The 11,979-nt window shown below is 38.5% G+C and overlaps 1 protein-coding gene across 1 annotated transcript in view; it reads right to left on the reverse strand.

The window, feature by feature from the left end:
- LOC110455233 (CD151 antigen-like) overlaps positions 1-11,979 on the reverse strand; it is a 47,333-nt gene that overhangs the window by 5,491 nt on the left and 29,863 nt on the right. Inside the window, exons 3-6 of the mRNA XM_021505227.1 lie at positions 9,296-9,370; positions 8,161-8,265; positions 5,430-5,669; positions 515-598 (exon numbers count right to left, since the gene is read on the reverse strand). Coding sequence (XP_021360902.1) covers positions 515-598; positions 5,430-5,669; positions 8,161-8,265; positions 9,296-9,370 — 504 coding nt within the window. The remainder of the gene's footprint in view (positions 1-514; positions 599-5,429; positions 5,670-8,160; positions 8,266-9,295; positions 9,371-11,979) is intronic.

The raw sequence follows: 11,979 nt of genomic DNA on the forward strand, positions 1-11,979 counted from the left end.
ACTTTAAGTTTGAAATAGGTTTTCAAAATGGCGGCCGTGGCGGCCATATTGGATTTCTGATCGACCCGAAAAATAACAACACTTTGTCAGGACCATGAGGTGATCATTCCTACCAACTTTCAGTTCAATCGGCCCAGCAGAACTTGACTTTAAGTTTGAAATGTAAAATGTTAACGGACGACGGACGACGACGGACGACGGACGACGACGGACGAAAACGGATAGCAATAGGTCACTTGAGCTAAAGCTCAGGTGACCTAAAAAGAGAATCTTAGAAAAGCAATTTGCCGCTACCACAACTTTTCAATAGATTTTAAAAATAAAATTTATCATGACAGCAAATTTAACATTTCTATGCTATCTACAATGAATCTGTTCCATAAAATCATTTGGGCTTGAAAGTTAGGAAGTTAATACATCAACTTCACAGGAACAAAGATTATTCAAATTCTGTCTATATCAAGTCAGTAACTCTAAGTTTAAGCTTTGATAATGATTTCCATGCCATACTTACCACCACTGCTATTATAGATATGCCCACTGCACACACAATGAAGAACTGGTCCCGCAGGAGGTCCACTATAGCTTCACCACAACCCTGTAAAATAATAACAGCTCAATCATTATCACAGTTGAAACTGGACAAACATCTTATTGTTATTTGTAACTAGTGATGCTAATAAGCGGCACTATTAGTCACAAAACTGCTGTGTTGTCAATTGGTCACAATACTTTTATGTGTTGCCACTGGGTCACAAAACTGCTATGTGTTGCCACTGGGTCACAAAACTATTATGTGTTGCCACTTGGTCAAAATACTGCTATGTGTTGTCAATTGGTCACACTACTTTTATGTGTTGCCACTGGGTCACAAAACTATTATGTGTTGCCACTTGGTCACAATACTGTTATGTGTTGTCACTTGGTCACAAAACTGCTTTTTGTTGCCACTTGGTCACAAAACTGCTATATGTTGCCACTTGGTCACAATACTGTCACCACTTACCGGTAGTCATAATACTGCTATGTGTTGCCATTAACTGGTATTCAAAATATTGCTGTGTGTTGCCACTTAGTCACAATACTGTTATGTGTTGCCACTTAGTCACAATACTGTTATGTGTTGCTTATTAGATACAATACTGTTGTATTGCCACTTGGTCACAATACTGCTATATGTGGCCACTGGGTCACAAAACTATTATTTGTTGCCACTTGGTCACAATACTGCTATGTGTTGCCACTCAGTCACAATACTGCTGTGTTGCCACTTGGTCACAATATTGTTGTGTTGCCACTTAGTCACAATACTGCTATGTGTTGCCACTTAGTCACAAAACTGTTAAGTGTTGCCACTTGGTCACAAACCTGTTAAGTGTTGCCACTTGGTCACAAACCTGTTATGTGTTGCCACTTACCAGTAGTCACAATACTGCTATGTGTTGCCACTTGGTCACAAAACTGTTATGTGTTGCCACTTACTGGTAGTCACAATATTGATGTGTTGCCACTTACCGGTAGTCACAATACTGCTATGTGTTGCCACTTACCGGTATTCAAAATATTGCTATGTGTTGCCACTTGGTCACAATACTACTATGTGTTGCCACTTAGTCACAATACTGTTATGTGTTGCCAGTTAGTCACAATACTGTTGTGTTGCCACTTAGTCACAATACTGCTATGTGTTGCCACTGGGTCACAAAATTATTATGTGTTGCCACTTGGTCACAATACTGTTGTGTTGCCACTTAGTCACAATATTGCTATGTGTTACCACTCAGTCACAAAACTGTTATGTGTTGCCACTTACCGGTAGTCACAATACTGATGTGTTGCAACTTACCGGTAGTCACAATACTGCTATGTGTTGCCACTTGGTCACAAAACTGCTATGTGTTGCCACTTGGTCACAAAACTGCTATGTGTCGCCACTAGGTCACACTACTGCTATGTGTTGCCACTTGGTCACAATACTGCTGTGATGCCACTTGGTACCGGTAGTCACAAAAATGCTATGTGTTGCCACTTGGTCACAAAACTGCTGTGTTGTCACTAGGTCACAAAATTATTATGTGTTGCCACTGGGTCACAAAACTACTATGTGTTGCCACTGGGTCACAAAACTACTATGTGTTGCCACTTGGTTACAATACTGCTTTGTTGCCTCTTGGTTACAATACTGCTTTGTTGCCACTTGGTCACAAAACTATTATGTGTTGCCACTGGGTCTCAATACTGCTATGTGTTGCCACTTGGTTACAATACTGCTATGTTGCCACTGGGTCACAAAACTCTTATGTGTTGCCACTGGGTCACAAAACTATAATGTGTTGCCACTGGGTCACACAACTGCTATGTGTTGCCACTTGGTCACAAAACTGCTATGTGTTGCCACTGGGTCACAAAACATTTATGTGTTGCCACTGGGTCACAATACTGCTATGTGTTGCCACATGTTGCCACTGGGTCACAAAACTCTTATGTGTTGCCACTGGGTCACAAAACATTTATGTTTTGCCACTGGGTCACAATACTTCTGTGTTGTCACTTGGTTACAATACTGCTATGTGTTACCACTTAGTCAATTATGTGTTGCCACTGGGTCACAAAACATTTATGTGTTGCCACTGGGTCACAATACTTCTGTGTTGTCACTTGGTTACAATACTGCTATGTGTTACCACTTAGTCAATTATGTGTTGCCACTGGGTCACAAGACTACTATGTGTTGCCACTGGGTCACAAAACTGCTATGTGTTGCCACTTGGGCACAATACTGCTATGTGTTGCCACTTTCCGGTAATCACAATACTGCTATGTGTTGCCACATGTTGCCACTGGGTCACAAAACTCTTATGTGTTGCCACTGGGTCACAAAACATTTATGTGTTGCCACTGGGTCACAATACTTCTGTGTTGTCACTTGGTTACAATACTGCTATGTTGCCACTTGGTCACAATACTGCCATGTGTTGCCACTTGGTTACAATATTGCTATGTGTTACCACTTAGTCACACTACTGCTATGTGTTGCCACGTGGTCACAAAACTGCTATGTGTTGCGACTTGGTCACAATACTGCTATGTGTGCTATGTGTTGCCACTTGGTCACAAAACTGTTATGTGTTGCCACTTACCGGTAGTCACAATACTGCTATGTGTTGCCACTTAACTACTATGTGTTGCAACTTGGTTACAATACTGCTTTGTTGCCACTTGGTCACAAAACTGCTGTGTTGTCACTAGGTCACAAAATTATTATGTGTTGCCACTGGGTCACACAACTGTTATGTGTTGCCACTTGGTCAGAATACTGCTATGTGTTGCCACTTGGTTACAATATGTGTTGCCACTGGGTCACAATACTGCTATGTGTTGCCACATGTTGCCACTGGGTCACAAAACTCTTATGTGTTGCCACTGGGTCACAAAACTGCTATGTGTTGCCACTGGGTCACAAAACATTTATGTTTTGCCACTGGGTCACAATACTTCTGTGTTGTCACTTGGTTACAATACTGCTATGTGTTGCCACTTTCCGGTAATCACAATACTGCTATGTGTTGCCACTTAACTACTATGTGTTGCAACTTGGTTACAATACTGCTTTGTTGCCTCTTGGTTACAATACTGCTTTGTTGCCACTTGGTCACAAAACTATTTTGTGTTGCCACTGGGTCACAAAACTATTATGTGTACAATATTGCTATGTGTTCCCACTCAGTCACAAAACTGTTATGTGTTGCCACTTACCGGTAGTCACAATACTGATGTGTTGCAACTTACCGGTAGTCACAATACTGCTATGTGTTGCCACTTGGTCACAAAACTGCTATGTGTTGCCACTTGGTCACAATACTGCTATGTGTTGCGACTTACTGGAAGTCACAATACTGTTATGTGTTGCCCCTTACCGGTAGTCACAAAACTGCTATGTGTTGCCACTTGGTCACAATACTGCCATGTGTTGCCACTTGGTTACAATATTGCTATGTGTTACCACTTAGTCACAATACTGCTATGTGGTGCCGCTTGGTTACAATACTGCTAAGTAATGCCACTGGGACACAAAACTGTTATGTGTTGCCACTTGGTTACAATATTGCTATGTTTTACCACTTAGTCACAAAACTTCTATGTGTTGCCACTTGGTCAAAATACTGCTATGTGTTGCCACTTGGTCACAATACTGCTATGTGTTGCCACTTGGTTACAATATTGCTATGTGTTACCACTTAGTCACAAAACTGCTATGTGTTGCCACTTGGTCATAATACTGTTGTGTTGCCACTTAACGGTAGTCACAATACTGCTATGTGGTGCCACTTGGTTACAATACTGCTAAGTATTGCCACTGGGTCACAAAACTGTTATGTGTTGCCATTGGGTCACAAAACTGCTGTGTTGCCACTTGGTCACAAAACTGCTATGTGTTGCCACTTGGTTACAATACTGCTGTGTGCCACTTGGTTACAATACTGCTATGTATTGCCACTGGGTCACAAAACTATTATGTGTTGCCACTGGGTCACAAAACTGCTATGTGTTGCCACTTGGTTACAATATTGCTGTGTTGCCTCTTGGTCACAATACTGCTGTGTTGCCACTTGTGACACAATACTACTATGTGTTGCCACTTGGTTACAATACTGCTATGTGTTACCACTTAGTCACAATACTGCTATGTGTTGCCACTTGGTCACAATACTGCTATGTGTTGCCACTTGGTTACAATACTGCTGTGTTGCCACTGGGTCACAAAACTGCTGTGTTGCCACTTGGTCACAAAACTGCTGTGTGTTGCCACTTGGTCACAATACTGCTATGTGTTGCCACTTACTGGAAGTCACAATACTGTTATGTGTTGCCCCTTACCGGTAGTCACAATACTGCTATGGGTTGCCACTTCGTCACAATACTGCTATGTGTTGCCACTTACCGGTAGTCACAATACTGCTATGTGTTGCCACTAACCGGTATTCAAAATATTGCTATGTGTTGCCACTTGGTCACAATACTGCTATGTGTTGCCACTTGGTCACAAACCTGTTGTGTGTTGCCACTTGCAGGTAGTCACAATACTGCTATGTGTTGCCACTTACCGGTAGTCACAATACTGCTATGTATTGCCACTTGGTCACAAAACTGTTGTGTTGCCACTTACCGTTAGTCACAATACTGCTATGTATTGCCACTTGGTCACAAAACTGCTATGTGTTGCCACTTGGTCACAATACTGTCAAGTGTTGCCACTTAGTCACAAAACTGTTAAGTGTTGCCACTTAGTCACAAAACTGTTATGTGTTGCCACTTGGTCACAATACTGTTATGTGTTGCCACTTACCGGTAGTCACAATACTGCTATGTGTTGCCAAGTTTTGTAAATCTGGAAATGGATTCGTTCCACTGACTGAAGTAAAGCTTACCGTTTTGTAAATCTCTTCTGTGGGTTCGTTCCGCTGACTGGAGAGGACACTGTCTTTGTACATTTTACAGTACTTGCTGTCAGGTGTTAAGGAGGCCCTGATGTACCAGTAGCTGCTACAGCAGCTGAGCGGGGCCGTGTTCTTACTGTTGGCTTCCACGCCAGCATCTGTGTTATCTATGACCGTTACCCAGTCCGATCCCTTGTAGTCCTCGAAGCTCACACCCCCACAGCAGTGAAGCTGTTGTAGAAAAGAAACACAGATACAGACTTTGCAGATATCTAAATTCCAAAATCATCCAACATTTCAATTTTTTGACATTAGACACGAAAGATTCTAAAAAATATTTGTAGTATAATACATGGTCAACAATAAGTATATCATATAGACTCTAAATTTCTGATACATACAATTTATATATATTATTCATGGTAATATTGTTATACTTAAGATACCACTCAAGGAATTTCTTATTTCATTTTAAAGTGGCAGTTCGTAATTAATTGTATATAAAGGATTACAGTCGCTTTCTAGCTTCGCGCTAAAAAGAATTTCTCTTTAGCTCAGTGGTAGAGCGTCCAACTTGATAGTCCGGGGTCAGTGATTCGATCCCTAGTGGAAGTAGACCATGCTCTTTTAAGTACCTGTTACATTTAAAACAACAGAACCGCAAGCTGTACAAAATCTACCCCAACAAATCTGATTGATAGTCCGGCGTACATATCTACTTAATCTTATGCCAGAGTGTCGAAAGCTGAACTTGCATTTGTATATAAAAACAAGAAGTCTAAAACATGGTGTTCAGAAAAAAACACTTTTATGAGATTTCATTAAATATATGACTTTGATTTTCAAGTGATCTTGAGAGACACATGCCAGGTTGAAAAGTTAAGTCATTTAGCCGCAGACAAGCCATTACTTTCCAATTAGCATATATGTATAGATTCTGTAGCTGTGACCTTGACCATATCTGACCTTGTCTTTCATCTAGTTTTGAAGGATTGACATCAGGAATACTTGTGCTTTGTTCATGATATACCAACTGAATATGGCTAGCAACTCTTGTCATGAACGAACAAATATTGACTCTATTTACAAGGGAATGCCTTAGTTTAGGAATAATTTTCAGTGATAGCTTGGTAACACTTCTTAACAGACAAACTCAGCTTTAGTTTTTAAGCATACAAAGTGAGTTATGTATATAATTAGGTAAAATGCATGTATTAACCGTTGTAGCTCTATACAGTACCCAGATACTACAGTGAAATCAGTATTTTCGTGGGGACCAAATTTCCTGATTTCCTCATAAGTCACCATTTTGTGGGTACTTGAATTCGTTGATTATGAGTACTCACTAAAAGGGAGAATTGTTTTAAATCAAACTTGTAATCTTAACTCTGCGGACCTTTGAATTTGTGGATGAAGATAACCCATGAACTAATGAAATTTAAAAAACTCCACGAAAATTAGTGATTTCACAGCGAGTTTCGTGTGATGGTTACTAGAGTTTGGAGTTGTCGGTCTGCACTGTAAGCCAGTGATGAAGTCTGGCTGGACAGAGACGGCCAATTTAACACTAGCCCAGACTGACCAATACATCACAGACCACAGGGAATAGAAGTATTAATACAATCAGTACTCCAGGACCTTCTGACCGTTGATCTGTGTGAGGACAACTGACCACCCTATATACACACACTTCTTTTCTTATCCGCATCAACATGACAAAGAAGATATTACACTTCCTTATCTACCAAATAAATAATTCCAACCCCATGCTAGTGTTTTTGTAGTTCATAATATTTTTGTAGTTCATAATAGACATTAGCTGTGGTGAATTATGCTAAAAGTAAATGAATTATGGGATATCATCAACCATAATCACCTTTGGTCGAGACACTGGTCATTTGCACTCTTTGCTTCTAAAAGGAAACAGATGTTGTCGAAAACTTTCAAAATAAGTTTTCAATTACTGTTTGTGTTTTAAAACAAACTTATCATCGAATTATGGGATAGATTTACAAAAATGATAGACTTCATTTGTATACACTGGTACTAAAAATACATCGTTGATATATCTTTAACTCATTCACCCCTACATATTTAAACTGGACTTGCCCAGTCTTTTATTTGGTAAGGTTCAAATGTGACTTTAGGGGGTGAATGGGTTAATTAATAACACAACAAAATGTGGGAAGAATACACAAAATATACTGGGTTCTGTCATAACCATGTTTCGCTATAGTCTCATGAATTTGGATAGGATTACACATATTGAACATAGGGTAATAAAAGTTTGTTATAGAGACAGGAAGTAGAATGCAATATAGCTGTCACTCATGAGTGTCCTTGAAATTCCTGGGCTTATGCTTTCTCATGTTATCTATACATCCCTGTAATATTTCGTGATGACAATGAAAGCTCCGTAAATGCCACCTTTCGGAATGACACAAATAGACTAAAGTTTGATTCTTTTGATGAACATCAAAATGATCATGCTGCACCATAACGGCAAAATTAACTGGCTATGAAGTCGGATGTTGCTCTTCTGTACTCTTCAAATGCTTGTTATATCAGCTGCCTCTAGAAATTGCTCAGCTCAAATAGCTAACTGTGTGCCTACGATTTAGTCGTGACATATTCCAGGTGTGCAGAGAAGGTAAAAGATCAGAACCCCTGGAATTTCGAGGATGGACAAGAGCACTGAGGTAAGAGTAGCTGGGATACCTACCTCCACCTGCATGTAGTCCAGAGCACTAGTAATGGCGTCAACCTTCCCGTACTGGGTCCGCACTATGGTCGTCATTAACTGGGATTTCTGTATTGTATTTTCTACCTGTCGTCAAGGAAACCAGGCCGCATATTTCAAAATTCTATACACATGTACTTATAATATTTTAAAGGTACATATTTAGTAGTTGGTAGTCGTATTTTAATGCTTTTCGCACTATAAAAATTGCGCTATATTATCATTGCTCCCATTGAAGTTCCTGTATATTGTTCATATATCTATCACATAGGGTATTTTGTGGGTGCAAGAAATAATCAATGAACTTACCCTGGTAGCTGGTAAAGTTTCTTTCTTAATGCACTAAACTTTGAGTGCGCTAAAATACTGGTAAGTATGTCTACAGTACATAAACTAGAGTTGGACAAAACATGCATTTGTGTACTTGATAACATTAACACTTTCACCACGGTAGCTGGGCTTCGATTCCCCAGATTGAATGTGAAAAGGCATGAAGTGTATAGTAAGTTTATTACAGATGTTTTATGAGCATTATAAAACTTGACAACCCGATTCCATTAACCCCTATCTTTGTTGTGTGGTATAATCTAAGACTATCCTTACAAAATTGTTTGTTTGCAATTTCTCTACTCACATTTTTTTCAAAGGGTGGGTAGGTAGGTAGGAAGGAATGGGTTTTTTTTATTACAGACCCCATATACCTATATAAAACCCCTAAGTGTCATTGATTTTTCATAAACAAAATTGTTGTTACCAAAATGAACAACAACAAAAGTATTTGAATAGGTGCCATTTTCAGTGAGCTGTTCAGAAAACTGCAAACAAACTTTTTTAATGATGGCCTTTATCCAATTAATTCATTCACCCCTGAAAATTCATAATGAACTATTCCAACCTTTGAACAGGAAGAGTTCAAATGTGTCTTCAGGGGGAAATGAGTTAATCTGTTGCAGAGACTAGTTTATCCTAATGGCATTTTACACTGCTATTTGGTCAGAAAATGAATCATTGTAAGTAGGTAACAGACATACAAAATGTATTTAGATTATCATATTAAGGAAAACTCATAAACGTTGGTATAGAGGAGTACAATTGCTGTGATTATGTTATAACTCACCTCCACTCTGTAAAAGAAGCCCAACACAACACTGACTACTAGCAGCAAAAATAACAGCACGGAAAAGACTAGAAACTGAAACAAAAAATACAATCTTATTAAAGAACACATTTTAGTGAATGTTCAGCAGAAAATGGCAGTGATGTAATGGTGTAATAATGGCAATCTGGTCCCGTAAATGTTTGCTAGTTCTAGGCCCAGTCACGGTATGAGTAAAAAAACAGTTGTTTTGTTTCGTGACTAGTGTTTCTATGTTACAAATCAAATTTACAAACACAATGTATCAACTGATGTTAATTTAAGGATCCCTGTCCCACTGCACTGTGGTTTATCCTATATATACAGTAATCTCCCCTTCATTCCATTTTGGATGTAACTGTAGAACACTAGTCGGGCCAGGACACTTCTGTTGACAAGGTAGCGCAGTCTGTTAGAATGGCAATATAACAATACATGAAGTTCAGAGTTCTAATCCCGGTTTAGCCCCGCTGATTTTTTAACACTCAGAACACAGATGTTGATTATATTTAATTTTGTTAATTTCATCTTCATTACTTTTCATAGAAGTCCCGCAATTTATGCTTTTCTTTTCAGAAACGATTGATCAAAGCTATAGCCATGACCGAAAAAGAAGTTTCAAACACTACCGGTATGTTAGAGTTTTTGACAGTGGTACAAGGTTCCTTAAACCATCATATTTGTGTAATTGCACTCTGCTGAATATATCGGAGATTTTTTCATTTTTTTTTCAATTTGTGTTTCTGCATGTAAATATCACACAATATAAGCACCTAACATTCATCATTGAAATAAGTTTGGGTCTAAAACCATAATGAAATATGTTCTAACCCTTTCACCACTGTAGACCATAATGGACTCATCCAGATCAATGCATGGAAGAGTTTACTTAAGTTACATAGGGGTGAAAGGGTTAATCATGAACAGGACTGTAGAAGTACTCTCTTGTGTGTTAAGTCATCATTACTCCTGTTTAACTTATTTCAATAATAAATCATAAATATTCATTCCACTTAAGGATTCCTGCACCACTGCCAAAAACTAACTCTTGAGTTGGAAATGTTTTCACTGACATGACAACAACTTTGATGAATCAATTGTGAAAAAAACCCATAACTTGTGGAATTTTTATGAAAAATATAAAAGATGAAAAAAATAGAATAAATTGCAACAGCATTCTGAAGCCAGACCAGGATTCGAACTCGCAACTCCGATCACAATTGAGTCGTTCTAACCAACGAACTAACCGATCGGTTGTCGACCCCTGGTCCAGTCCCACTAGTTATATCCAAAACAAACCTAAGGGGAGGTTATACTGCATAAGGAATTCTAAAGCGTTCTGTCTTCAGTAGGACAGGGATCCTTAAAGCTTTAACTCATTCACCCCTGAAGACACATTTAAACTCTTCCAAATGAATGGTTGGAATAGTTCATTGTGAAATTTCAGGGGTGAATGAGTTAAGAAAATTTGTCAATCAACCATGGGTTTATTTGCATGCTATGCATTCTTTATTATAACACTAATGTACTAGTAAGAAACAGACAACCAATACATTCTGTATTCAGAATTATGATGTCATGAATAAAAGATGCCTCAGAGCTTGAATCTTACTGTTTCAGAAACCTCAGTGATTCTCTGAAAATTCAGATTCTCCTGATTTTCAATCAATACCAATTGCAAGCTGTCTCCTTTTGAGGTTTTATACATTATTGTATAATTATGTTTATCTTAACAATGCATAACAAACAACTATATTGCATACACAGGCACTATAGCTGTATAGGAGGTTTGGTTTGAAGGACAATTGAAGATTACAAAGTTTCCGTTAGCTAACATCAGAGTCCACCTTCCCTATTAAGTATATATACGTAGTCTCCTTTTGCAGGTGGTCTCTTTAACACAGGTTCAGTAAACACGGGAAATTTTCGCTCCATTTCAATTTTTGCCTTTTTGCCCTTCTTAAAAATGGGCGAATTTATCATTACAGCGAACATTACCTAACAACATAATATACATATAGTAATCAAATGTGAAGGGCAAAATTCATACTGGGCGAACATGGGTTTTACCGGCAAAAGTTTAAGCGGAAATTTTTCCGGTATATGGTAACTACAATGCCGAGCCTTGAAAAGGTGGTCCTTTAACGCAGGTGGTTTCCAGCTGAAAGACAGTCTCTTGAGTAATTTTATTTTGTGTGTTGAACTCATTCACCCCTGAAGACACATTTGAACTCTTCCAATTCAAAGGTTGGAATAGTTCATTATGAAACTTCAGGGGTACACGAGTTAAAACCAGATACTGTAGTGTGACAACCGTATAGTTTACCATAATATAAAAGAGTTTAACCACTATTTTTATATTATGTATGGCATTTTACTCTTTCTGGAAATTCTGACTGATTCGGCAACATCAAATGTAATGTCATGTATATTTGACATACAAGAAAATGGATTGCAACATGATAATGCATCAAAATAGTTAAAAAAAACAAGAGGCCCAATGGGCCTGTATCGCTCACCTGGTATAAATCTCACACTTGTAACCTTAAAAGTGATATAAAATAAAGCTACAGGCAAAATATCAGTATTTATGATTAAAATTCATTCAAAAGACCCTGTTAATTTTTTTTAAAACATTTCACCCCTGTGATTGAAAGTCGAACAAA

The sequence above is a fragment of the Mizuhopecten yessoensis genome, unplaced genomic scaffold (genome assembly GCF_002113885.1).
Source record: "Mizuhopecten yessoensis strain PY_sf001 unplaced genomic scaffold, ASM211388v2 scaffold8183, whole genome shotgun sequence".
Lineage (NCBI taxonomy): Eukaryota > Metazoa > Mollusca > Bivalvia > Pectinida > Pectinidae > Mizuhopecten > Mizuhopecten yessoensis.